We start from the raw sequence: 26,204 nt of genomic DNA, 5'->3' as shown, positions 1-26,204 counted from the left end.
AGTTGTTATTAAGAGACCTGTACTTTTGCAAACCTTGCATGTTGACATGCCCTGCCCTGGGTTGATGCAAAGTTAGAAGGAGCACAGCTAACGAGTGCAACAATGTGATAGGAAAATTAAAGCTCTTTGGTTGATGTGCTCTCAAAAGTCTAACATAAACAGAACCATTTTTTTCCTGTTAGCAATGTTAGACTAGGATTTTGCTGTCTTGAACTTTGGATTCAAAGTGGAAGAAAATCGTGGTGATAGTGCAACTGCAAATTGCATTTTTTTTTCCATTTTAATATTAACTAGCAGCTAAAATACACTGCCTAATAAGCACAATGTACAGTCAGTGGCAAGATCTCAATTTAAAATACCAAAGACGAATCATGATACTGAATAGGCAGAGCCAATCCCTCATTCAACAAACCTGCCATCCTGTTTGCTTCCCCAGTCTGCACAGAATTAATGGATTTTGACCATCAGGGTCTTTAGAACACTAAGATCACGCTGGCCTTCACCTTGTTTTCTGAGTTCATGATGTGCTGTTTTTCCGAGCGTGCACGCCTTTATGGGGGCACGGAGTGCTCGGGAACAGCTGTCACAGCCCAGCAAGCACCAGCACAATAATCACCAGCACCACTCGCTGCGTCACCATTCCGCCACCAAAGGCTTCCTCCGAGTTTGCAGCTGGAGGCAGAGTGCGAAGTGCTGGTACTCTGTGAACAATAACAAGTGCCGTGGAGCAGTGCAAAGCGGGAAACGCCGGCTGCCAGCCCCGGGGGCAGCCCCTGCGTGTTCCCTGCCCTCGGGTGAACTCGCCCACGTAACTCGCCCTGCGCCAGCAGGAGGGGGAGACAGGACCGGGGCGGGACAGGCTGCTGGTGGCCTTGAAAGGGCTCGGTGGCACTTGCCTTTCAGCCTTTTCCCTCTTTGGGTGCACGTTTTGGGGGGTCTCTTCGTCTGCTTACCTGGTAATTTACAGAACCCGGAGGGAGGGGGGAAATGTTTCAAAATCTCTGACTGAAAAGGGCCGTAATCGTTTAAGGTTGTTGGAGAAGGGTGCAGAGGAGGCGGCTGGATGAGAGCAGGCGCTGCCTTCTCTATGCAGCAAAACATGCTTAAAAAAGAAGAAAAGAAATTGTGTGCTGTCCAAGTGCAGCGGAGTTTTCATCCGTGAACGCGTAAACTGCGAACGCCCGAGGGTGGACCGCAGAGAGGGATGACGCTGGAAAGCCACCCAGCTTTCCTGACCTATTTGCGTCTCATTCCAGTTGATACGTGCGCGCTCGGGCACGGTGCCACCCGCGGCAGCCGCAGCGCATCCATCCCTCCATCCGCGCATCCGTGCCGCCTTAACTCCGCCGCCCTTCCCCGCGGGAGGGCGGGGCGGCGCTGAGGCCCGGCCCTGCCGGCGGCGCGGGGCGGGACGTGCGGGCCGGCACAGCTCGGCCTCGGCCCCGCCGGCCGCGCTGAGTGGCAGCGGGCGGGCCGTGAACCCGCGGCCCCGGGGCTTGCGTGAGGGCCGGGCGGCCGCGCGGGCGGAGCCCCGGCCTGAGGGCCCGGCGGTCGCCGCCTCCGCCGCCTCCCCCTCGCCGAGGCCCCGCCCGCCCGCGCTGTCCCCTGCGCCCTTCTGCGGGCCGGCAGAGGCACGTAGGCTCGCAGCCCGCCGCCGCTCCGTCCCTTGCTTTACCAACCTCTTCTTAAAATGCCAGCGGGCAGTCGGGTCCTGGGAGCTGCCTCGGCTTAGCAGCGCAGTTCGGCAGCGTCGCGTAAGTTGAGTGTCGGCCGAAAGGCCGAGCAGGGCTGATCTCCGCGGTTCGGAACAAAAGCGGCGATCCCGGCCCGAGGGTCTCGGGCCGGGGATGATTCCGTGCGCTGCAGGTGCAGGAGGAAGCCGTGGCGAACACCCGCACCTGCTTCTCTGGGGAGAGCCCCTCGCAGGAAGCCGGCAGAAATACGCACCCTCGCTGGGCCGCTTATGTTTGATTTATTTCTCCCCAGGTGAAACACTTCCCAGCGATCCTGATGTGTCTCTTTCAATTTACCGCTAGAAGGTTGGTTTCCCAAGCGCATTGTGGACTTAAGGCCTCGTCTTCAAAGAAACAAAAGTTTTGCTTGGAAATGGCCCGTCCTAGTTCAAGTAAGACGTGTATTTGTTTGTTTTAGCATCCCCGACAGGTTTTTAAGGTGGATTTGAAGTGCTAGAAGGTTTCGTGTGCTAGGTGAAATCCATGGCTTAATTAAAAATGTTTCAAACAATATGAAGTTGCCTTTTTTGTCCTCCAGCTAGTAAAATTGCCTTTCTATTGTCCATATTCTATATAGTTCCAAACCTCCTTGCAGTCAGCGTGGTTGCAACATAAACACGTTTTTAATGTTTATAATTTATGCACATGAGTATGAAAAGGTCAATTGCACTTCACTTTCATAATCCTAATGAGTAATAAAACTAATTCCTTATTTCTTTGTACAAGAATGGTCCTCAAGCATTTGTAATAGCTCAGGAGCTGGGTAACCCCAGGAGCCCTGTTCAGGCTAGCAGTTGTGCCTGACCTCTTTTCGCTTGTTTGGGGGTATTTCGGTTTTGTTTTTCAATCTGAGAATGTGCCTTAACTTGAAACCTGCACACGGGTACGATAGCAGCCCCCATGTCGAGTAGCCGAGGCAAGCTTGCGTTTTCTGCTGCCTTGAGCATCCGCGTTTGGCTGCTGCCAGAGCCCTGGCTGGGAGGGCTTTTGGCCTGAGCTTTACACGTTCAGGACTTGTGAGGTTTGGAACAGCAGGTGGGGCATCAGAATAGCAGCGTTCTCTGCCCAGTCTGGTGGCTCTGTGCTGTGGGTCTGGGGACCTCTCCAGTGGCTCTTTCTCCCTGCCTTTGGCTGGGCTTTTCTCTGTACGTGTGTGTGGAGGCGGGTAGTTTTGGTTCTTATTTGAAAGACCACCCAGTAAATGGGGAGGATTAGAGTTGTGGTGAGCAGGTCAAAGTTCAGCTGGAGGCTGCTCACTACTGGGATACTGTAGGAGTCCGTACTGAGGCCAGTGTTGTTTAACACCTTCATTAATGACCTGGACGATGGACCAGAGTGTATCCTTGGCCAGTTTCCATATAATATGAAGCTGGGAGGAGTGGTTGATGCTCCAGAGTGTCCTGCCCCTGGAGAGGAATAGCCCCAGATGCTAGGACAGGCTGGTGTGACCAGCTGGGCAGGAATGTCCCTGGGAATCCAGTGGGCACCACTTTGACCTTAAGCCAGTGATGGGCCCTTGTGCCAATGAAGGCTCCAGGGCATCTTCTGAATGCAGAGACACACCCCATGGTGTTTGTCTGCTCTGAGGGTGGTCAAACTATGGACTGAATTGTGCAGGAAGCTTATGGAGTGTCTGTCCATGGAGTTATCAAAAGTCATCCCACAGGACACTGTCCAGGGCAGTCTGCTCTGGCTGACCCTGCTTAAGCAGAGGGGGTTGAACAAGACAATCTCCAGGGATCCCTTGCCTCCTCAGCCATTTTGTGATTCTGACCTGTGTTCCTTTAAAATTCATATCTGAAGTAAACTGGAAGAGATATATTTTGTCTGTAGCTAACTTCTTCCTTTTTAATCTTGTCTTAACTCACATAAAAAGGCAATTTTCCATCTTTCACCCAAACTACTATAACATGCAGGGGAAAATGGTGGGAATAGCACATTAAAAAATATAAAATACAGTTACAAACCTAGAAAACAGGAAAAATGCCTCAAAAGAAAATGCATTTTCCCAAATTACCTTAATTTTGAAGGTGATACTTGGTGGGAAAAAAAAACAAAACAAGCAAAACCAGAAAAATGAATGTACTTTTTCTCATCTCAGGATCTCACCTAACAATTAGGAAGCAAACTGTTCCTGGTTGTTGATGCCAAGAGTTGTTATTGAGGTAGCACCTGTTATTGGGGTAGCACCTTTAGTTTATAATATAATCACATTTAGCACATGTTGTCCTACTGAGCTTGCTCAGACACATATTTTGAGGATCTCCAGGAATTGCCCTTCAAATTCCTACATACAGAAGCTCAGGAACCAGCTGGTGTTCTGAAATTAAAGCCGTGGGAGGTGTGTGTGGAAGCCATCTCTGGATGCATAAGTGTGGCCTCTTAGGTCAGAGTGAGTGCATGAACAGCTCCGTGTTTTCCCTGGCACAGACATGGCTGATTTCCGAGAGGTGTTTGCCAAAGCCAAGCACATCGCCATCATCACCGGAGCCGGGGTCAGTGCCGAGAGCGGCGTCCCCACCTTCAGAGGGGCTGGAGGCTTCTGGAGGAAGTGGCAAGCCCAGGTAGGTGCTGGTGGCCGTGCCTGCGCAGCCATGCCGCCCTGTCCGTCACGCAGGGGAGCGTGGAGGGTCGGGAGCAGCCGGGGAAGAGGGTGGAAGTCCTCCCATGGCAGCGCAGCAGGGCCAGAGCTCTCCCTACAGCTGCCTCTGCACTTCTTCCCTGTGCCCTTGGGCATCTGCTTCTGTCCTTCAGTTTATCAGTTGCTTGGGTAAAGCAACAATGTTGCAGGCAGCTCTGGGTCTTTATCCCATCCTTGTTTTCCTGCAGTTCAGCTATTTGCTCGTCTTTTGACACCCTCACTGTTTTCCTACCATGTAGGGCCTTTCCTGTTTTAAACTCCTGAGAGTTTAAAAACAAACCAAAATATCAAAGGAAGAACTGACGATAGAGACTCGTTGTTTGCTTTTAATCTTGGTGTCTCATAACAGCCTTTAAAAATGCTTTAGGACTTGTTTTATTTTGGGGCAGGTTCTTTAATCTCTTGCAGGCTCTCTCTCTTGCTGGAATGATCTTGCCAGCACTGGGAGCCACAGAGGTGGGAACAGACACTGGGAGTACAGCTGAAAGCACCAGCAATGTGAGCTCTGCAGGGGCCTCGTGAGTCTCATCGTGCCTGGTGCTGCAGGTGTTTCTAGCAGTTGTTATGCTGTCAGTACCTGCTAGCCCAAATGCTGCAATCACACCTGCTTTCTTTGTGGTTTTTAATTGCAGCATTCCTGAAAAATCTGATGAAGGTAGAAAAGCATCAGGGAGATGAGTTTTTAAAATTGGTTTGGATCTAAAGATGAGCTTTTTTTTTTTTTCAGTGACCATCAATTCAAATAAAGCAAGTGTGTATATAAGTGCCTGGTCCTGCTGCATCAGAAACTTCCATTCAGTGTTTCTGTGTCAGTAGAACTGTGCACTGAGGCGCTGGCTGAGCTGCACCTCATTTGTGAGAAAGATAAAGCAAAGTTAAAGTTACTGTGAAAAGCAGCTTCAATTTTACCTGCACACAAAATACAAGACATTAGACTTTGGTTTTGACAATGGATATAATTTGGCTTGTGTTACACTTAAAGCAGAAAAGAAATTCCTTGCAAAGGAAATATATTCACATGATGCTGAGCTTTATGGCTGATGTGGAAAAGAGAGTCGTGGGTGCCAAAAAAAGGGTGTGCATTGGAATATCTCATCTTGCTTTGTGCTGAGCTCCTAATAGTTTGATAGGGCAGCACAGGGTATGGTTTGAGTGTAGTGTAAACCCACATACCACACTATTGCTGTAAGTTATTTCCTCTGTTGATCTGACCCTTTAACTTGTCACCCTTCTAAGGGCTGTGGAAGAAAATTCTTATCAATTGCATTTGGTTATAAATAATCTGCTTTTGATGACCTTGAGATGCAGGCAGCAGTACAAATGGCAGAGATTCAGCAGGCTTCATCTGGGGAAGAGAGTCTTCTTTTGTTGTAGGGTGACCTGTTACATCTCCTGCAGGAGCTGGCCACTCCAGGGGCTTTTGCGCGCAACCCTTCCCGCGTGTGGGAATTCTACCACTACCGGCGGGAAGTGATGCTGAGCAAACATCCCAACGCGGCGCACATCGCCATCGCCGAGTGCGAGAGGCGCCTGAGCAAACAAGGGAGGAGCGTTGTGGTCATCACCCAGAACATCGACGAGCTGCACAGGAAGGCAGGCACCAAGCACCTCTTAGAAATTCACGGTGAGAATTAGCCAGGAAACCCGGGGTGGGGAGTGGGAGGAAGGGAAATCAGAATAAGTACAGAGAGAAAAGAATTTCATCTTTAAAATTATATATAACCTCCATAAAGTTATTTACAATAACACCCTGTTCTCTTTTGGAAATTGTTTCAGGTGCTTTGTAACCTCTGTTTATTCCTCACCTTTAGAATCACAGAATCTCATCCTTCTGTTTTTAATGGATTCTGACACTACACAGGAACTGGTTTTCCCTGCTCGCTTGCAGTTTTCCACAGATCCACTTGAATTGATGTGGCTGTGACACCTGGCTGATTTCACTTAGGAAAGCAGAAAATAATCCCCAAGGATTCCCCTGTGTGGTGGTGGTGGTGTCAGACTGCCACCAGTAAAGGGTGTATTTGGCAAGCCTGGCCTCACCAGCCCTGGTGCTTTCCCTCTATCCTGTTCTGTCTTGTCCTCACTTGTGCAGTGCCTACAGGAGGACAAAGGGACTGGAAACAATTGAGATTCCCATTCCTTTCTTTCCTGCAGCCAGTGGCCCTCCCCCTCTCTCCCCTGTAGTCAGTGGCATTCCTTACTCCCACAAAGCGCCAGAGGAGTGAGAGGCAGGTGCAGCACCTGGAGGTCAGCGGGGCTTTGGGATCTGAGGAAATGTACTGGTGTGGAGAGAGAAGGAGGGTGTGGAAGCCCTTCTCCATCCTTGGAGGTGACCCCACTCATTTCTCCACTCCTCAGGCCCTGCCATAGGGTGGAAGTCTCCCAGGCTGACCCATCCTGGTCCTCCAGCACTGTGATGCTTTTTGAGTATCACTAAAGGTGTAAGTGGGATTTCTCATCACCACTTTTGTGCTTTGGACACAGGAAACCTGCACAAACTTTTTTGCAGTCGTGAACCCAATGATGAAGCCTTGGCAACAGTTTAATTTTGGTTATTTTGTATTCCTTACAAAACTGACACAATTTTTAGCTCTTGGCTGTATTGCACATCTCGACAGCACGCTAGTAATGGTACAGAAGTTTTGGAAGTGGAGTTTTGCATGAAACAAAATAGTGTTGACTAGTATATTTTATTTTATTTTATTTTAAGAAAATGTTTCTGATGTAAGAGGAAAAGCAATAAACAGAAATCATCTTCCTCAGTGATATTTTAAATTATGATTTTCCTGCAAAATACGTTATGGGACCGTGTATTCCTCATGTCCTGGGGCAGAACAAGGTGACACAGTGGAACTGTCTTTGCTGTTGCGTTCCTGTAGTAAGTCACCCACGAGGTGCAGCCTTCAAGGTCTGGAGATAAAGGCTGCCCAGGATAAACACAACCACTTACCTGCATGGCCACACCTCGGAGCCATTGCTTCATCCCTGATGTTTCCTCTTTGTGTGTTCCAGGTAGTTTATTTAAAACTCGGTGCACCAGCTGTGGAAATGTAGCTGCGAATTACAAGAGCCCAATCTGCCCCGCATTGGCTGGGAAGGGGTAATCCATTCTTTCTTTCACCATTAAAAAAGGAAGTGTGCAGGGGGATGGGCCATATATATACCCAAAGATTTTTTAGGGTGTTTTTTTCCCTTTATATTTCACCAGACCTTTAGATAGTTACATAAATAATTGTTGTTCCTTTGACAGTCTTGGCCACCTTATTACATTTGCGCAGTTCAAGGATAATTCTGGACAAATTCCTGCCTGCCTTGTGTGTGGTATTTTAGGATTGTAGTAGGTGTTTGAAGTTGGCTGAAGTTGAAAAGATTCCTTGATTGGAGAGTGTGCTTTAGAGAATATGAAGGCTTTTAGGGAATGTTAAGTTTTTATTAATATATAAAGTACATTTTGTACAGCTGGACATGTATTTCCATTTTGTAACTACAGGGCTCCGGATCCTGACACAGAAGATGCCGCAATTCCAGTTGAAAACCTTCCTCAGTACGTATGGACCGCTTTGTTTGGCCTGTTTTACCTCTTCGTGCTTTGTGCCTCTCAAAGCTTCGTGTTACTGTTCATGTTGTTTTGGAAGGATGTTCCACAGGAGACAACTCTGGAACTGTGCCCCAGGAAACTGAGTCCAAAGTTACAGGGGCATCAGAGAAAGAGCGTGTAGAAGTTACCATGGTGCTAAAGGCATCGCACCTTTGTGTACTTGAGCACCAAGGTGAAATGTGCCCATATTCGTGGGGTTTGTAGTAAGTGCAGCAGTAGGAGATTTGCACCAAGAAAGTGAGTGCTGCAGCAGTAAATATTTTTTTATTTTGCAGGTGCCACCCACTGTTGGTCTGGGATACTGTGCTGGGATCCCTCGCAGGCACAGAATGTGCCTTTTTTACACTGGCTGAAGCTTTGCCTTAGCTAGTTGCAGATGGAAAAAGCTACCACATTTTTCATTTGATTCCTAAGGAAAAAGAGGCAAACACCATGCTTCTGTCTTTGGGTTAATTTTCTCCTAAAACCCTGTTAGTCAGTTTGTTAAAGCTGATGGAGGCTGTTTTAACTTCCATGCATTTCAGGAGCTGAGTAAGGGGATGACAAAACTAAATATCTGCACTGAACAACTGTTCAGCAACCCCTCCATGGGCTCATGCAGCACGTGTACTTCCAGCACGTGTGCAGCATGGAGTGAGCTGCCTTCTGTCCAGCACGTGGCAGAGGAGGGTGTGGGGCGGGCTGTGAGGGAGGAGGGAGAATGATGGCAGGTAAGACCTGCCCAAGCGAGAATGAGTCCCGCTCTGGCGTTCTGCAGCCTAAGGCGTCCCCGTTGGCAGCGTGCCCGTGACGCTGTCCCTGGGTGTTTGCACAGGTGTGAGGAGGACGGCTGCAACGGGCTCCTGCGGCCCCACGTCGTGTGGTTTGGTGAAGCCCTGGATCCCGGCGTGCTCACGGCGGTGGAGAAGGAGCTGGACATTTGTGACCTCTGCTTGGTTGTGAGTGGCGCTGTCCTTATCTGTCCTCTGAACTGGCAGGGAGGCCATGCTAAGGGACGTGGCTCCTCCTGGGCAAGGCAGATGCATTTGTGCTTCCCTGAGGGAACTAAATGCCCCAGAGGGACTCTCTGGTGTCCAGTGCAAAACGTTAAAAGACCTTGCAATTTCAGAATGTACACAGTCTCCTTAGAAGTGAACAGGTACACAGGGGCTAGAGATTAGACAATGTTGTTTGGCTGCTGAATTTCACTCCCCCTCTACTCTGCTCTGGTGACACCTCACCTGGAATACCGTGTACAGTTCTGGTGCCCCAGCATAAGGACGTGGAACTGTTTGAGTAAGTCCACAGGAGAGCCACAGAGGTGGTAAGGGTACTGGAGCACCTTCCCTATGAAGAGAGGCTGAGAGTGGGGCTGTTCAGCCTGGAGAAGGGAAGGCTCTTGAGAGACCTTAGAGCAGCCTTCAGTGCCTAACAAGGCTTGCAAGGAAGCCAGAGAGGGACTCCTCATCAGGCACAAGGGGTAATGGCTTTTAACTGAAGGAGAGTGGGTTTAGATTAAATACAGGAAGAAATTCTTTACTGTGAGGGTAGTGAGGCACAGGAACAGGTTGCCCAGAGAAGTTGTGGATGCCCCATCCCTGGAAGTGTTCAAGACCAGGTTGGATGGGGCTCTGAACCTGGGCTAGTGGAAGCTGTCCCTGCCCATGGCAGAGGGGTTGGAACAAGATGATCTTTAAGGTCTCTTCCAGTCCAAACCATTCTGTGGTTCTAATTTCTCAAACAGTGAAAAATACAATTATTTTGATGCTCAGTTTAAAAAGCAAGTTACTGTGTGCTGCTTATTTTGCAAGGTGGTTTACATGCCCTGTAGGTTCCAGATCCCTAACCAAAACACTTGCTTAGATTGTTGTCTTCCATTTACAGAATGATTTCAAGTAATAGAAGGAACGTTTTGTTGGGTTTTTATTTTTCCTGAAGACAAAGTGTGCCATTTTGTTTCTGGGATTTTTTTTTCCATCCACAGTTACAAACGGATTTCTTTGGGCTGCATCAGAGAACCAATTCCTGGTTATTATGCTAAGTTAAATAGCTACATCTGCAGTGACACTACTCAGAGATTCCGATTTGGTTTCATTTCTGTAGGGATCTTCCAGGCTTCAGTGCAGCGCTGTGAGAATGGCCCTCACCTCGGGGCTGGCTTGGTTGGGTCTGTTTGCGCAGGGTCCTGCTGCTCTTGTGACCTCTGTGCCATTGCCCGCAGGTCGGGACCTCGTCCGTGGTGTACCCTGCGGCCATGTTCGCCCCGCAGGTCTCGGCCAGAGGCGTCCCGGTGGCCGAGTTCAACATGGAACCCACTCCTGCCACCAACAGGTTCAGGTAACGCTGCTCGGGCAGCCAGCCCTCAGCCCCTCCATCCTGCCCTTGTGTCCACCTCCTGAAACGCCGGGTTTAGACAAATACGGTCCAGTTTCCCCCCAGCACTTACGAAATATTAAGTTTCCATTTATAAGTAAGAAAAGAGGATTCTGCCTCCATGGTGGAATTTTCACTAAAGACACAAACCGTATTGTTTGAGGGGTAAGGCTGAGGTCTGTCCCTACGCCCCACAAGGCCTTAATACCCTCTCTCCTCCTCCTCCTCTTTCCTCCCCCCCTCCCTCCCGTCCCCCTGCCAGACTCGCCGGGTAAAGCGGCGAGCAGCGCCCTAAACCTGCCGCTTCCTTCCAGGTTCCACTTCCCGGGCCCCTGCGGGACCACGCTGCCGCCGGCGCTGGCGCGACACGAGACTGAGATCATCTCCTGAGCCCCGGGATCACCTCCGGAGCGCCGGGGGCGGGCGGGCCGGAGGCGGCGGCGGGAACTCGTCCCCAGGGCAATAAAGGGGCGCGGCGGGCGCAGCTCCGGTGTCCCGTGTCTGTGCGCACTCCCGCGGGGCGGGGCGGGGCGGGAGGCGCAGGCTGTGTCCCGGCGCTCGGCATTCCCCGGCGGAAGGCGGGAGCGCTTCCGGGGCGGGCGGCGCAGGGACGCGGCCATGGCGCGCCGGCAGAAGGTGAAGGCGGCGGCCGCGGGCAAGCGCGGGGCTCCCGCCGCGCTCCCCAGCCCGGCCTCCTCCTCGGAGGACGAGGCGGACGAGGCCCCGGAGGAGGTGCCCTTCGGCGTGGCGAGGGAGGCGGCCGAGGCCCAGCGGAAGCTCGTGGGGGAGGCGGCGCGGAGGTGCGGACATGCCGGGGCCTCCTGCTCCCAACAGCGGCTCTCACACGAGCGCTTCCCTCCTGTTACCCCTTCGCTTAGCTCCACTCTTCTCCCCTTTCACCCCTCACCTCCCCCTTATCCCCTCGCTTACCTTTCTAATCCGCCCTCACCCCTCTTAACCCCCTTTTTACCCCCGTTCACGCCTCTTGCCCCCTCTTATCTCCCCTTATTCCCTCCCTTATCCCTACTTATTTCCCCTTGTTGCTTCCGTTTTCTCTCCTTATCTCCTCCTGGTGTTACCCCACCACCCCTCTTATGCCTCCCCAGTTCCTTCTCCTTATCCCGCCCTTAACCCCTGGCCACCCTTCACCCCCCTAAACCCCTTTCACTTTTCCTATCTCCTTTCCCTTATCCCCCCACTTGCCCCTCCTCCCCACCTCCTTTGCTCTTCCAAACCTGTCCAAACCCTCGTTGACCCCCTTTACCCCCTCCCTTTACCCCCTCCTCGTCCCGTGGAATGCTGACTGTGGCTCCCGCCTCCCCGCAGGCACCGGGAGCTGCTGAAGGAGAAGCGGCGGCGGCACCAGGAGCTCTTCGCGGAGCAGAAGGTACCGTGCTGCCGCGGGCGGGCTCTGGGTGCGTGTGCCGGCCGTGTCCGTGCCCGCCTGACCCCCCTCTCCCCCACAGAAGCGCCGGCTGCTGCCTGAGGCCGTGCTGCAGGAGCTGCAGGAGCTGCAGGAGCTGCAGGAGCTGCAGGAGCTGCAGGAGCTGCAGGAGCTGCAGGATGTGTCCACACGGTGAGGGGCAGGGGAGGCGACAGTGGGTGTTGGGACAGCCCCTTCTGGTCCTGCTTGGGAAGCCGGACTGGAAGGGCGGTTTCGTGGCTTTGGGTAAATGAAGGGAGTGTGCATTGAAGAGCAGTAACCTGTTGTCTTCCCTTTGCTCCCCAGGCCCGCTGAACAGGCTGTGGCAGATGACTCAGGTACGCTGCAGCTCGCTTTGCTAATGAGGTGCACATCTGGTACTTCAGGAGTTCATTCCTGTACCGGAGTTGCGGTGGGGAGCTCTGGTGAAGAGACCTTATACAAGTCTTAAACATGAACACACTGGACAGACTGTCTTTTCCCCAGGAAAAGAAATATCTGAGGAAAAATCTAAAGTCAGATTTAATCTAATTCTTATACCATTTACAGAAGTCACTTGCTGGTGGTGATTTCAGTTAAATAGCCGGAAGTGCTTAAGGAAATCATGGGCAGGTGTTACAGCAGAAAAAGCAAGGATTACCAAAGGTGGATTAATATTTAGCCCTTAAGTTATAAAGGCTATTCCTGGGTAGAGTTGCTAAATTGCCTCAATACTTTACATATCAAACTACAATTTAATAGCATCTGTAGAATATTAAGTAACTTTTTTCAAACTCACAATTACAAAATCAAGAATCTAGAGTGTTTATGACTGCTGAGTTTGCTTCATCTGTACTTTTAAATACTTCACAAAAAATCTTTTATTTAAACGGTTCTCTCATCATCTCTCATCTCATCAAACCTCACATACTGCTGTATGGTGTAACTGCTACTTTTTCTGGCATTTATTTAAAAAAGATCTGTTTTATTGACATAACAAAGAGATGAGCTGAGAATGAAGCAAGACTGAAGCCAGAGCTGGATTTCCCTTTATGGGTTACCCATAGCTGTTGTGCTGCATTGAATTGTCCCATGATGAATCCCACTTTGTTAATGCCAAGCAAGAGGAAAGATTGCTAGCAGAACTTTGGGTTGTTCCCCTGAGCATGTTTCTTCCCCTCTCTCTCAGAGTTGTTCTTCCTAGTCAGTGCTTTTGAAAAATGCTGCTTAAGTCCGGTTCCTGTTTCACTGAACAGTTTTGATTTGTAACATTTGGGAAATTTTGTTTCCAAGATACTCTCAATGACCAACTTGAAGCTGGGGCTGTACAGGTGGAACAAGGCCCGGCCCAAAGGCGAGGCCAAGCCGAAGTGCAGGAGAAGAAGGGCAAGAGGAAGAAGGCTCCCAGGTAGGAGGAGGAGATGATTTTGCCTGGTGTGGGAAAGGGCGTCACAGCAGCTGTCACTGCATGGCTGTACCGTCTTCTGCACTTTCTGTTCCCCCGTCTTTCATCTGATGGAAAGCACCTTTAATATCTTCTGGTTTAGAATACTTACATATGTGTGCATATATATATATGCATATAATCTTGATATATTACATATATGTAACTGCTGTGAGATAGCTGGGCAGTTGTAACCACAGCAGTACACATTGTGTTGTGTGCTGCTATAGGTGGGGTGAATTCCTGCATTTCAATCTGTTTTTCTCTCGCCTCTTTATTTCTCTGTCACTGATGGCCCTAGAGAATAATTGCCCTAGCTCTTGGTAGGATGAGCTTGGGACACCCAAGAGAACTAAGGGCACACAAAGGCATATGCCAACAGCTGAAGAGTATTGCTCCAGCTTTTTATTTTTTTAATACTGCCACAAAGCTCATCTGAATATCAGAAACCATCACTGGCTGCTGCTGTGCTCAAGCAGCAAAGCTTGACAGCAGTGTCTGTTGTTCTGGATTCTGTAACCACGCTACAGGGATTTGCATCTCTCTTTGACTAGGACAAAAGGGAACTACGTGGCTGTGTGCCTGAAAAAGCACAGTGGAACAGGCCTCCACCAGCAGCTCGCCAAAGACTTCCTAAATGCCCAGCTCTACGGGCCACACACCAACCGGGTACAGGGTAAGCACTGCTGCCGGGGGGGTCTGGATCCAGCCTTGCCTGCCTTGAACTTGCTCATTAACACTTGTCTCCATTTCAGCAAATGAATTTTTTTCCCTTGCAAACAAGAAGGACCCAGTCAAAAAAGCTGCAGTTCAGTTCGTGGACAAGTCCTGGGGTGAGTATAGAAAGTCAGAGTAGGTATTATTTTATGCGTATGTGGCTGAAAGTACACTTGAATAAAACCAGGGTTTTTCCATGCTAGTAGAACATCCTGGCTTGTGATCCTCTAACTCCCAGCTCCTGGAGAGTAAGGGAACGGCAGCAGGGCACTGCAGCCTCAGTGGGTGTCATGAGCACACCCCTGGGGATGGTGTATGAGACACAAGTTGAAAAAAATTACCTCATTTTTGGTATGTTAAGAGACAGCTCTTGTCCTAGAGCCAGGCTGCTCAGTGAAATAAATCCTGCAGTAGCTGTTGTTTCAGCCTCCAATCTCTGAGCTGTTGGAAGGCATTTCAGATGCATCTCAGACTTAAAAGCAGGGATACCAAGCTCCCAGAACATCTGTGTGAGCACAGGGAAATAGCACCCATTTCTCCTCACTTCCATAATGGATGGGACAGTCTCCCACCCACACAGTGTGTGAGACTCACGAACACCAAAGGGAAAAGTTACTGATCCTTAGCAAGTAGGGCCTGCTTTCCATCTGTGCTCCATCACTGAAAGACCACTGCACCCCCCCACCCTCCTGAAGGAGCCTGGTGCAAACTGGTACTCCTGGCCCGTGGAATGCACCCGGGGCATGTAAAATACCTTAGGAAGTTAGCAGTGTTTGAGGGGGTTGTTCTGTTCTGAAGTGCTGCAGCAGCCACGGGAGTGCTGCTTCTCCAGCACATGGCCTAAGGAAAATGGTAACTAACAGTTTTTTGGGGTTTTTTTTTAAGGGCAAGATAAAAAGGAAAAAGCAGCAAGGTTTAGGAAACGTTGGCTGGCAACACAGATTAAAAATGGAGTCTGAAGACGGCTTTTTCAGAAGATGCTGCTAAGGACACTCAGTGACATTTGATCTCAACACACCACAGGTGTTTCTTCCCCTCTTCAGCACCACTTTGCTTTCAGCTCCAGGCTGCAGCAGGCACCGAGCTGTGCCTGATCGGAATTCCTTGTTCTCCCCCCCCTTTCAGAAGTTCTCGGGGAAGATACAAAGCCAGGCCAGTGTTGTAGAACAGCTGGTGCTAGGACCAGGCTTGCTGAGCTGCCTCCATGAGGCAATGCCTTTGCAGAGAATAAACATGAGCCATGTTGTACCTACTGTTGTGGATGCTGCATTCCTTACAGCAGGCAGTTATCCTGCTGCTTCAGTGATTTGTGTCTCTAAGGAAAGGCTGTACCCGTACAGCAGGATCATTAAATCAGCTCCTACAGCAGGACACTCCTCTCCCGCCTGGTGATGACTTTCCAGCAGTCAGGGATCCTCCCCATCTGCAGGAGTCCTGAGTGAGCTTCCTGCTCTGTTAGCTGGACTGTGGGTGAGAACACAGCACAGTGCTCTTTCACTTGCACCGGCCCAGCTCCCGTGGGAAGGGGCAGCCCCGGCTCCAGGGATGAGCACGGCCCCACAAGAGCCGCTGCTCTGGGGTGGAGCCTGGCACCAGACAATGCAGCATACACGTCCCTGCTACCGTGGATGTAGACATAAGTTTTTAATGGCTGGTTAATTATGATATCACTACATTTTATTGCAATATAGTACTATTTAAGCACTTTTAAAAATGCAAGGTGTACAAAGATTAAATTAAGACTGTAAATTGACTAAATATTTGGTTTTTATATAAATAGGTCATAACCACACTGTGTTGACATGTAATACTGTTATAATACAACAGTTAAACTGGTGAGCCTACACAACAGAAGCTGTCTGTAGTTAAACAAGGAAACAAAGTTGAAAAGACCATGTTAAAACAAAAAACTACTAAGATCAACAGGTTGGGATTGTAAGTAGCAACAAACATATTCACTCAGCTCCTGAGTAATTCAAGTTTTACAGTACACATTAAAAAATATCATTTCTTCCCATCGACACTATATATCCAAACCATTTGCATTTTGCAAATTACACTGATTGAACTATGTAACAATGGGGGTGGAGGTTGGCAAGTCATCCTGCTTGACGTTTACATCACCCACATGCTAATACATCCATGTTTTCTATTCTTCCGTCCCACCACAAGGTAGCAGGATTTTTGGTTTGTTTTGGACAATCGTTCAAAGGATTGGTACTTGTCAATTTGGATGTCTGACGTTACCAGTGATATTTTCAACTCTTAGTTGTCTAAGAGGTTTAAAGATGGAAATCTTCTCCTAACACTAAGTTAGAAATCATTTGCATCATGCTGTAAACTAGGAAGCAACATAAAGCGACAGACTTGTCCTTAGTACATAATTAAAATTCCAAATTCCAGTCAGCAGAGCTGGTCTACCTTCCATGTTGAATATACCACAACACCTTTCAAACCTTCAAAATGCATAGCTAGTGTAGGTAGTCTTCCACTGTGGCAAACGCACAGGATCCAATTCCTGACCGGGCCATCAGTCCTAGACACTGTGACGCCTGTCCCATGGCGATGGCAAGCGGGGGTTGCTTTGGCAGATTGTGAGTCTCTGAAAAAGAATCACAGTGGCAGTTAAGATACCTGAATAATACACTGAAATAATACACTGAAAACTTGACATTTAAACTACTTAAATCATTCGTGACATTTGCTCTTAGAGCAAGACACAAAGCAGGAGCAACAAAGTGACGGTGCACAGCACCGTTATTGAACGGGCCCATTTTTGCTCTGAATTTCAAAAGCAGACAAGTACCTGTTATTTTGCATACTCTCCCAAACCATCCCTCTTCCTCCCAGAAGAGTGTACCCTACACTGCTATCCTTGGGGTGGAGCAGCAGGGCCACCCTGTGGGCCAAGGGGAGGCACCCAGCAGGCCGCACTTACCGAGTATTGCACTATTCAGCACAGAGCACACTGGTTCTCTTTGTATGGGGTCAAGCTGATTTCCAACAGGGCTGCTCCAGGGATCGGAATAAGCAAGTAAACTGAATGCATCCTGTGGGAAGATGGCTTTTATTACACCTGCATCTGCACACTGCTAGTGAAAAGAAGGGCTATTTTGTTCAACTATTTTGATTCAGAATCACAAAGGTGACTGTCAGTGTCCATCAATACAAAAAGATAAACTGTGACAGGACTTGTTCCCTTTAGTGTTTTTTCCCCGAGAGCAAGGCAAAAGGTAGCATTATTTTACTAAGTGATGGGGTAAGAGAAAACAGACTGAAAACTGCACGCAGTCTTTGGCAGGAGAATTCCTTCCCAGAGTAGTCTCAAATCAAAGCAAACTAATTAACATGCAGAGTACTAATGACAGCACATTTTGGGCATCTCTACCAATCCTTTTGCAGTTCATTTATCATTAGAGACAAAACCAGAACTTTGATTCAAGAGGCCAAGGTATGTGGTCACAAATGACAGAAATGAAAGTGCTAAATTAATTTGTGTTTTTAACTGTGTAACAGCACAAAATTATCTTCCTGTGCATGTGCTACACAGACAAAAGGAGAAGACAGTGCTACACCACAGCTGACCAGAACACTCACTCTGAGACATGTCAATAATGGCAGAAGTTAAAGCAGAACAGTATTCCAGCACAGCATGCTGTGGGAAATTCCTGCTGGGCAGCAGAGTTTACAAGAAGATTAAACATACCTTGAGCATTTTCTTATTCACTGTGTTCTTGCCACATTCTCTTCTTAGCTGCTCACTCATTGCTTGCAATTCTCTTCCAAAATGGATCATCCTTTCAATGGCTGCTTGGCTGCCACCACACAGCTGGCGTCTTAACTGACTTGAATCTACTTCTAAAGAAACGATATCGTCATCATCACCACTGACAGAGCCGAGGGGAACAACCTATGGATCTACAGACTGATCTCACTCAAACACAGCTGCCTGCCCAGAGAGAGCAGGTCAGCCAGAGCCCCCTGTGCTGTCCCACGCACTGCAACCAGTCCTTATAAACATTTAAGAGACCTGGTTAACTAACGGCAAAGGCGGTCACAGCATGTGCTGTCTATTTGCAAGGGGCAATTTTAAACTAACTAGAAGATAAACCAGATTTTTACCCTAAAATTTTACGGGGGAATTAAACAATAACAATCAAATCCACACAGTTCTAACTTTCTTTCTTCTTCAGCATTGCATTTCTGAAGATACACCAAACTGGGAGCTAATAGAGGGTAAAAAAAGCTGAACTTCCTCAATGGCCATGATGGCTTCTGCTACAAGACAATCATTTAGACTGTTCATGCTCATTGCAGAACACATAATCTCAATCACTTGGGTATTTCAGCCTTCTTTCGTCATCAAGCAGGACATTACAATTAATTTCTTGACTGTTTCCTACAATATTCCCCAATACTAGTTATTTTAAAAGACATTGATGCAGCTTATGAACAGTAAACCAACCCTTGGCTTTTTTGAAAAATCTGCTTTTTTAAAATTTAAAAAATTTTAGCACCTAAAGCACCACATTTAAAAAAAAGACATTTATCCACATTCCTTGTATTTTTTCATTAATGGAATTAAGTTTTAAAATTAGCATTTTGATAGACTCCTCTATTACAAATCCACTCTTCTTTCTTACTTTAACACTACTATCTAGGGATGTATTTTGACTACTGTTTCACAAAAGGATTTTTAACTGGCCAGTTTTTTTTCCTTAGATGTATCACCTCTGGAAAATACCTGCCTACTTAACCTTACATACACAGCACTAAGGAGAATATATAGGTATTTCAAAAAGTGAAAAACCACTAGACTCAAACTGGGAGCAGGGCAACAGTGCAGGTGAAGCACCCACAGTCTTCAAGCAGTGGAGTTTGTCCCTAGCTCACCCTAACCTAAGACATGACTTTCCAAAGGCAGGAGACAACTACGTTACAAAAAACACAACTCTGCGCCCTGTGCAGCTGCTGCACGTCTGTCACAGCAAGCCTCTGCGCAAAAGGCTGCAAGAGAGCGAGGACTGTTTTGGGGTTTCTGCCACAGAAATAAGGTCTTGCTATTATCCAGTTTCAGAGCATAATGCAGGGAAAATGGTCTGGCAGCTTGCATTCCTCCTTGCAGGGCTGTAACAGGATGACATTTGCTGTTGCACAGTTACCTGCATTTCCCAGCAAAGCTGCAGGATCAGCAGCAGCGCATGGCCCGAACTGGGAAGCGCTCACAGACCTCTGCACGCACTGCTGCATTCTGAAGGTCGCCAGTTTCACATTTCATTTAAACTACACGTTAACTGACAGCTGCTTAAATCAATTGTTTGAGTACCAATTCTGCAGCTGCACAAAGGGCAAGCAGAGGGGATTTAAACACTCATTTGTCACCAACATCAACAGGCATGACAGAGTATAAAGCAAATTAAGTAAAAGTTAATTTTTAGCTCGTAACTATATATAACTATATAAATTGGTATTTTTTGGTGGAAAACATGGGGGAAAAGTTAGTTTTTCATTTTTTACATTTCCCAAATAAAGCTCTTGAGCATTAAATATTAGCACTTTGCATTTCAATATAAAAGATTTAGAATTTTTGTGATTACTGTGGAGCACAAAGATGCCATGAGAACCATGAATGGGAAGAGGGAGAAGCAATTTCCCAACTCTAACACAGGTTGCTACACAACTGGGTGTTTCTTCTCAAAGGTACTTCCTTAGAAATTAATGCTAGTTTCAGTAGCCATGAGCTACCCATTTCCCCTGTTCTCACACTGATATTGGACCACCTAAATCAGTGGTTCTAAAATTTATGTCTAGTAATAGCAAAACAAACAATCAGAAAATTAAGATTTGAGCTAGTAACCCTAATTTCCAAGTTGGGAAGCATTGCAAGTAAAAACATAACCTTGTTGCCATCACTTAATAAAAATGTAAGAAATATCACTGCAGACCCATTTCTGTGTCACATTCTTCCATTTCGTGATCGTGTTTAGAACTACCATTTAGGAAGCCATTGGATGAAGTCTCAGAAACCCCATTGGAGTAATGATCTGTTTCCATGTCTACATCACTGCTGAAAAGAGAGTAACAAATACAAGTTTTACTCATATTTAAGCACTTAGGTTTTATTTACAACTTCATCACAGCACTTCCTCATCTTAGCTACTGAAAAGCTGCTGTTAGACATTACCAAGTTAGACCACAGTTTCTTCGATAGCAAGTGGTGACACCAGAGCACCATGGAAAGTTTCAAGGCTGCCTCAACATTAGTTTTCAGTAAAATACTATTTTCAGATGCTGAAAAATTAAACATGTCCCCCATTATTCAGGAGTATGGAATATAACACTTTCTAAATACACACCAAGAAGTTCTTACCTTGTTTATGTAACTGTATGTATGTAGGGCTGAAGAAAATGCACTGAGGAAATATACTACTCCCACTGTTTAATATAGTTAATATTTATACATAAAAATATAGTTAAGTCAATATATATCCTAGTTTCAAAATACCATATTTACGTAACTAGTTATTTTTTAAAAATGCCTTCTCCTCATATTTACTCTGTGGAACAACAGAGGAAAAACAAAAAAAGAAAACCCCAAAGCAAATGCTGAGTAAAGCAGAACACTGAAGAGACACTCAGTGACAAATGCAGAGCATTCAACTCCTCACCACTGTTTGCTCGCAGCAGCTCACAGAAGTGCTTTTAGAAAATGCCAGCGTGGCTTTGGGGACTGAGCTTTGCTGACAGTTGCATCCTGGCCTGTTCTGTTCCATCACAGAGAACAGCAACCTAAAACCTCTGTCAAGACCAAACAGATTCAATTTGGAAGTTTAGTATCTTGCTTCTAAGAAACCAAAAATACTCAGCTTCCTTTGAAGAAGGAAACCAAAAGGCCTCTCAGACTGGGCAAGAACACAGCCAAGGAACTGTCTTCCTCCATGAAAAATCTCCAAGTTGCCTGGACACTGCCAGGCCTTCTGGCAGAGGCAACTGCTGATGCTAACAGAAATTGTGGAAAGTTAACAAGTAGACTGTTATTCTTACCTTTTTATTCCAATTATCACTATTCAACTAAAATACTTTTGGTCACCACCACCACATCCTTGCATTGTATGTGGTAGTTTTGGAAATCCATTCAGGACAATGCAGCTGAGAGCTGTTGCATTTCATCTCAAATTAGGTTCTGCTGCATCCATGCAACCCAGAGCTTAATATGTGCTGGTTGTGAATAACCTCATTAACCCTGGTTAGCAGATGTATTTCCATTCTCTGAACTGAATGTGTTTGCACTCGTGACAGTGACTGCAGTAGGCAAACAATCCTGGTGAATACAGTGAAAGGGAATCCACACTTCATATGCATCTCAATTGTGTTTACTTTGCAGATACTGCCACCAATGCAGAGTATCTGGAAAACTTTTCATTACCTATGTGCAACACACTGAAATCAGTGTCAGTGGCTTCAATTAAAATCCCAAGTGCCAAAGAGCTAACTAATCTTCATTATACAACTTCAAAATTGACCAGAGTTATAAGCAAGGTAATTTATTTTTCTCCATTGCATTTCTTTAACCCAACAGGAGAAAAAGGTCTATTGAGCTTGAATTGTCAAAACAACCAGAGTTATCACAAGCTGTTGGCTCCTTACACTATGTTTCAACTGTTTTTGGGAAAAAAAACCACATTAAATCCCACTGAAAATTCTTCCCTGCCATGCAAACACATGGAGAACACAAGCCTTAATGTGATTTAGAAGCATCTAAGTTCATTTACCTGGAATAGCTGTTAACCTGCTGTGATCTGGATACATTTATGTTGTTGAGCTCCGGTACGTTCAAGCTGGTGCTCGAGTGTTTATTGTGACAGTAAGACTGATGAGCTTTATTTGATATTACTCCATTACTGCAACTACTTTCAAACCCTGCAAGAAAATTGTAACTATTGTAGTCATAGAGTGGTACTTACAGATAAGTCTGTAGAAATAAATAAGTAAAGCGTTTACTGACCAGGAACAACTATGCTAAATTTGTCACACAGACTCAAGTACTTCACCTCCATGTTTCAGCCATTTGAACCTTTAATGCTTTCAGAGTGCAGAAGTTAAGCATTATTTAACCAGTATGAACACAGACACAAGATGGTTTTTCCAGCTGTGCTAATATACTGGTAAAACAGAAAACTGCACTCATATAGAAGAGTTTTTTAGAAAATCTTTTCTAGGCCACTGTAATCTTAATCAGTGGAAGCAAACATTATTAATTCTTGATCACATAATTCTTTTGATAAAAGTGCAGTAGAATTCAGTGCTGAATACTTTGCATGTTGCCATACTTACATACGATCTCCCTCCTTCACCATGTAATTATTTTAATTGTTAATATTGTGCTTTGCTAAGTAAAATTATAGCATGCTGTAAAATTATGATGCCTAGCTAAAATCCCTTCTGACCCCTCTAAAATATAACAGGAAAACTACCATTTGAAACAAACACGTAATTGCCAGTTCCATCAAACCAAGAGCTCCCTAGTATGTTCTAAAATAGAAACAGATCACAGAAAAGGCTTATTATAAATAAAACAGCTCCTGCCATTTACAAAATCCCAAACATCAATTTTAATAATACATTCATCAATCTGGCTCTGTTTTCAGAATTACAAAAGTTACAAGTACTTTCTACAATACATCCCAATAACCACCTGAAGAACAACCAGAAAATCTGAGTGGCTCTCCACTGACACACATGATGGTACTCTCCTGACACAGACGAAAGAAAAGCAAAGCTGCTGTCCCTTCCAAGGGCAGCAGTTAACTCTGGAGGCCAGGCTACACTGGCTTTCCACTCCACCCCAGAGAGAAAAAAATATAAAGTGCTCCAAATCAGCTCCAGTTTGGATTTGGAAATGGAATAGAAGTGACAGCTGATGGTCTCTGCTACCTCAAGAGTCTTAGTTCTCAAGGATGTCATGTTCAAGTCCATTTTAACAAACTCAGCTTCCTCTCAGTAGAGGTGCTTTGGAAGGCACAGGGATCTCCCCATAAGCTTGGGGCAGCTCTGAACATTAATGGATTCCCACTGAAGATTTCCCATTACTTAAATGCTCTAAGAAATTTTTCAGCCGTGCAGACTGAAATGTGGCTGCCAGCAGAACGTCTTTTACTCATCCACACCGCCCAGCTTCTGGTGTTTCCTTCTCAACCACAGCTATTCTGACTTCTCCACCAACACCACAGGAAATGGATCATATACACCACTTACTGGATTTAAACCACCCTGCCCAAGCCATAAATTGTCATCAAAAGGACAACAGAAATTCACATCAGAACCTTCCACCTCCCAGAGGGAAGCGCTTCTTAGAAACTGGTGGCAACCTACTTTACAAGAAGTAAAGCCAAGAGCACATGCAAAAATTAGGTGATGAAACTTCTGGTTTTCCCAGTGACTGGAAATCATGTATTTTAATCATTAAAATTTTACTGTTACACACAGCATTCAGCAGAAAATCTTAAGTTAAAAAAAAAAATCCGTGTGGTGGGGTATGTCCACATCTGTGTGGCCTATCCTCCACGTGAACTTACCCGTGAAGTGTGTGCTGCTCCCTTTGCCTGTTGCCAAATTGTGAATGTTCATTCCATGGCTGGGACTCATGCTAGGACTACTGAATGACCGTGGGCTAACAGGGTAACTGTCTTGAGATTTTGGACTGTGGCCTCCCAAACACCGCACTTCACTGTCTGTACCATTCACCATCTCTATGAACTGGCGCACCCTAAACAAAAGGCAAACAGTTAAGCTAATAAAACCATTTCCACATTTCAAATTACCAATGATAGCAATGATTTCATTTTAGTGTTAAATATAGAACAAGTCTGACTCAACAAAATACTGGATGTCAATAGCCCAATCATCAATAAGCTCTGGAACGTTCCACCAGAAATACACAATTACAAATTTATGAGGGAGCAAAACAGGAATATTATCCTTGGAGGACAGCCTTTGTCACTAAGTCCTCAAACTTGAGAGATTTAAACTGTATTTTCTTGTTCTAACTGTTTTCTTTTATTGGCAGGGGCAAGGTTATTTCTTGAGAACGATATGTCCTTATGTTGTCATGTCTGTCATTTCTCTCAAAGTAAATGAGAACAGTTTGACTGGCTGGAACATTAAGCATTAAAGAGTAACTTTTAACATTAAACACCTGCACTAGAAAACAGTTTGAAAAGTGAACTCCCATACAAACCTTCCCTTTAGAGGCTGTTGCTCTCTGGCAATTTCATTTTAGATAAGGAGGTTTTACTATGGACTTTAAGGAAGCTCAGAACTCCTGCTTTATACTTTAGGCTTCGGAAGCCTCAACAGAACAGCAAAATTTAGAAAGACAAAATGAGAAAAAGATAACCTACAATTGATGCTATTGAGTGAAGTCTTTCATCAAAATGTTCGCATTTTGTGAATTCTGTGATAAGTCTGGAGTACTATCATGTGAATTCTGTTCAGCACTTGAGCATGACAGACTTCAAACACATTCCCAGTTACTTAACTGAACATAAAATTAAAGTGCTTTGTTCTTAGAGGAGATAACACATTTTTTCCACATTCCAACACTGCATTGTGATAGGAAATTCTGGAGAACAGTGCAGCTGGCAAGTAAAAGCGCCAGAATGAAGGTGACTATTGTGTGCCTGGGAAGCCAAGAGAACTCTTTGGGATTACAGAATTTCCACAGTTTTAGCCAGAGGTTTCTAGTAAAGTGGCATGGAATGAAACAGCTCATTTAAACTGGTCTTTAAAGTCTGTCACCCCTTTGGAGGAACAGACTAACTTATGCCATCAGGATTCTTAACCTTTTTGAACGTGTCACTATGTATCAGTTTCCATTTTAAGTTTTACTTGACACCCAAATGGACTAAAACCCATTAAAAAAACCTACAGAACTTAGTTCTAGAGAACAAGTCTACAGGGAGATGTGAATTATGCTGCAAACCAGGACCTCGATGACAAAACCTAGTTAAACATGTAGCAAATAAGAAGAGCATAAAAAAGTGAAATATACACATTTTCTAAAAAGCGCTGCTTAACTTTGTATAAATTTCTGTGAAAGCTTTAAATGAGTAACTGTCTTGTCTCAGAAGGTACTGTGCCATCTATAAACACACATCTGTATAATTTGAAGACTCACTTTAATGCAAATAAGAGATTAGGATTTCTTTCTAGTAAACTTGGATACAACTGTTGTGTTGTTTCAATGGCTTCTCCCATTCTTCCTGCTAAAACCAATTTCTGAATTCCTGTTCACCAAAAAACAAATAAGAGATTAGGATTTTTTTCTAGTAAACTTGGATACAGCTGTTATGTTGTTTCAATGGGTTCTCCATTCATCCTGCCAAAACCAATTTCTGAATTTCTGTTCAGCAAAACCAACATCAGTTAAATGGAGAGCTTATGGATTAATACACATACATTAACGATTAAAAGACACTGCAACCATCAGTCAACAAGATTTTTTTCCTTTTAGAAAAAATTAGTGTAAAGAAAGATCATGCTTCCTTAAAATGTTCAACAGGAAAATTTAAGAACTGCACTCCACCTACATGTGTCTAAATGAGAACTCAGTATTTTTATTTATTGCCAGCATCCAACTGCTTTGTAGTCAGACTGTACATTTAGAGCTGGAGTAAGACTGCAGCCACTCCTGTGTGATTTATTTCTCATTTTCACAACTTTATAAATACATACCAAACTACTGTCACTCAAGAACATCCAAATTGTATCCCACTCCTACAGGTTCAATTTTGACTAAGAAAAACAAAAAATTAGTCTCCTTCACCTACAACACATACTTCTAATCAAATTACAGTTGAGAAAAATCTTTCACAACAGTCCCTGCTTTAGTTGATGCTTCTGTGGCTGTAACTTGGCTCAAGCTGCAAACAGCCTCCCAGCTCTCTCCACCAACAGAGAAACTGATCCAAATGAAAACCAGACCAAACAAAAGTGTTGTTCTACAACCAGAGCAGTTTCCCCATGTGGTACGTCATACAGTAACCCAAATGCTGATGGTCATAGAGCAGGGATTTAAATGGAAGGGGAAGGCACTGTTCCATCAGGCTGCCAAAACAGCACTGGCATGGCAAGTTAGAACTGAACTGCTGCTAGTTGTCCTTGTCGTCTTCCCCCTCCCATCTGTAAGCAGGAAAACTTAAGTTTCATTTAACTTCTAAAACATTCTCTAAACTCAATCCCTTTTCACAGTTCAGATAAAAATATGTTTGTCAAGACTAAGCTTTATATTCCTGTTTGTGACTAACTATTAGCTCTCA

At 45.7% G+C, this 26,204-nt stretch overlaps 3 protein-coding genes across 9 annotated transcripts in view; 2 read left to right on the top strand and 1 right to left on the bottom strand.

Moving 5' to 3' along the window:
* Positions 1-1,601: 1,601 nt before the first annotated feature.
* SIRT5 (sirtuin 5) lies at positions 1,602-10,808 on the top strand. Its single transcript, XM_063403204.1, has 9 exons — positions 1,602-1,754; positions 1,987-2,125; positions 4,164-4,297; positions 5,773-5,998; positions 7,387-7,474; positions 7,865-7,918; positions 8,787-8,910; positions 10,173-10,288; positions 10,639-10,808. The coding sequence occupies exons 2-9, from the start codon at positions 2,011-2,013 to the stop codon at positions 10,712-10,714; spliced, it is 933 nt and encodes a 310-aa protein (XP_063259274.1). The 5' UTR covers positions 1,602-1,754; positions 1,987-2,010; the 3' UTR covers positions 10,715-10,808.
* A 134-nt stretch (positions 10,809-10,942) lies between these two features.
* NOL7 (nucleolar protein 7) lies at positions 10,943-15,140 on the top strand. Of its 3 annotated transcripts, none has more exons than XM_063403236.1 (9): positions 10,943-11,124; positions 11,651-11,711; positions 11,791-11,814; positions 11,860-11,900; positions 12,054-12,085; positions 13,020-13,134; positions 13,725-13,846; positions 13,926-14,003; positions 14,773-15,140. In XM_063403236.1, exons 1-9 carry the CDS (start codon positions 10,943-10,945, stop codon positions 14,844-14,846), a joined length of 729 nt encoding a protein of 242 aa, XP_063259306.1. In that variant the 3' UTR covers positions 14,847-15,140. The 3 variants fall into 3 exon arrangements, with proteins under 3 accessions (XP_063259306.1, XP_063259297.1, XP_063259288.1); XM_063403227.1 differs by having other exon boundaries at positions 11,851-11,900; XM_063403218.1 differs by having other exon boundaries at positions 11,791-11,900.
* A 406-nt stretch (positions 15,141-15,546) lies between these two features.
* The window catches only part of RANBP9 (RAN binding protein 9), a 39,510-nt gene continuing 28,852 nt past the window's right edge, over positions 15,547-26,204 (bottom strand). Inside the window, exons 8-14 of one of the 5 annotated variants that reach the window (XM_063403160.1) lie at positions 25,064-25,172; positions 23,463-23,653; positions 21,660-21,807; positions 19,833-19,951; positions 17,594-17,745; positions 16,826-16,937; positions 15,547-16,489 (exon numbers count right to left, since the gene is read on the bottom strand). In XM_063403160.1, coding sequence (XP_063259230.1) covers positions 16,359-16,489; positions 16,826-16,937; positions 17,594-17,745; positions 19,833-19,951; positions 21,660-21,807; positions 23,463-23,653; positions 25,064-25,172 — 962 coding nt within the window. In that variant the 3' untranslated portion in view covers positions 15,547-16,358. Of the gene's footprint in view, positions 16,490-16,825; positions 16,938-17,593; positions 17,746-19,786; positions 19,955-21,659; positions 21,808-23,462; positions 23,654-25,063; positions 25,173-26,204 lie in introns of those variants that run through there. The other 4 variants (XM_063403151.1, XM_063403169.1, XM_063403178.1 and 1 more) reach the window with 4 other exon arrangements.

The sequence above is a fragment of the Prinia subflava genome, chromosome 1 (assembly GCF_021018805.1).
Source record: "Prinia subflava isolate CZ2003 ecotype Zambia chromosome 1, Cam_Psub_1.2, whole genome shotgun sequence".
In the NCBI taxonomy this organism is placed as follows: domain Eukaryota; kingdom Metazoa; phylum Chordata; class Aves; order Passeriformes; family Cisticolidae; genus Prinia; species Prinia subflava.
The sequence above is the reverse complement of the archived record's forward strand: the minus strand, read 5'-3'. Positions and strand labels throughout refer to the sequence as shown.

Coding starts and splice junctions, on each gene's coding strand:
- SIRT5 (XM_063403204.1), top strand. CDS start 2,011: ATGTGTCTCTTTCAATTTACCGCTAGAAGGTTGGTTTCCCAAGCGCAT. Junction 4,298..5,772: donor GGAGGAAGTGGCAAGCCCAG/GTAGGTGCTGGT, acceptor CATCTCCTGCAG/GAGCTGGCCACTCCAGGGGC. Junction 8,911..10,172: donor TTTGTGACCTCTGCTTGGTT/GTGAGTGGCGCT, acceptor CATTGCCCGCAG/GTCGGGACCTCGTCCGTGGT.
- NOL7 (XM_063403218.1), top strand. CDS start 10,943: ATGGCGCGCCGGCAGAAGGTGAAGGCGGCGGCCGCGGGCAAGCGCGGG. Junction 11,125..11,650: donor GTGGGGGAGGCGGCGCGGAG/GTGCGGACATGC, acceptor GCCTCCCCGCAG/GCACCGGGAGCTGCTGAAGG. Junction 11,712..11,790: donor AGCTCTTCGCGGAGCAGAAG/GTACCGTGCTGC, acceptor TCTCCCCCACAG/AAGCGCCGGCTGCTGCCTGA.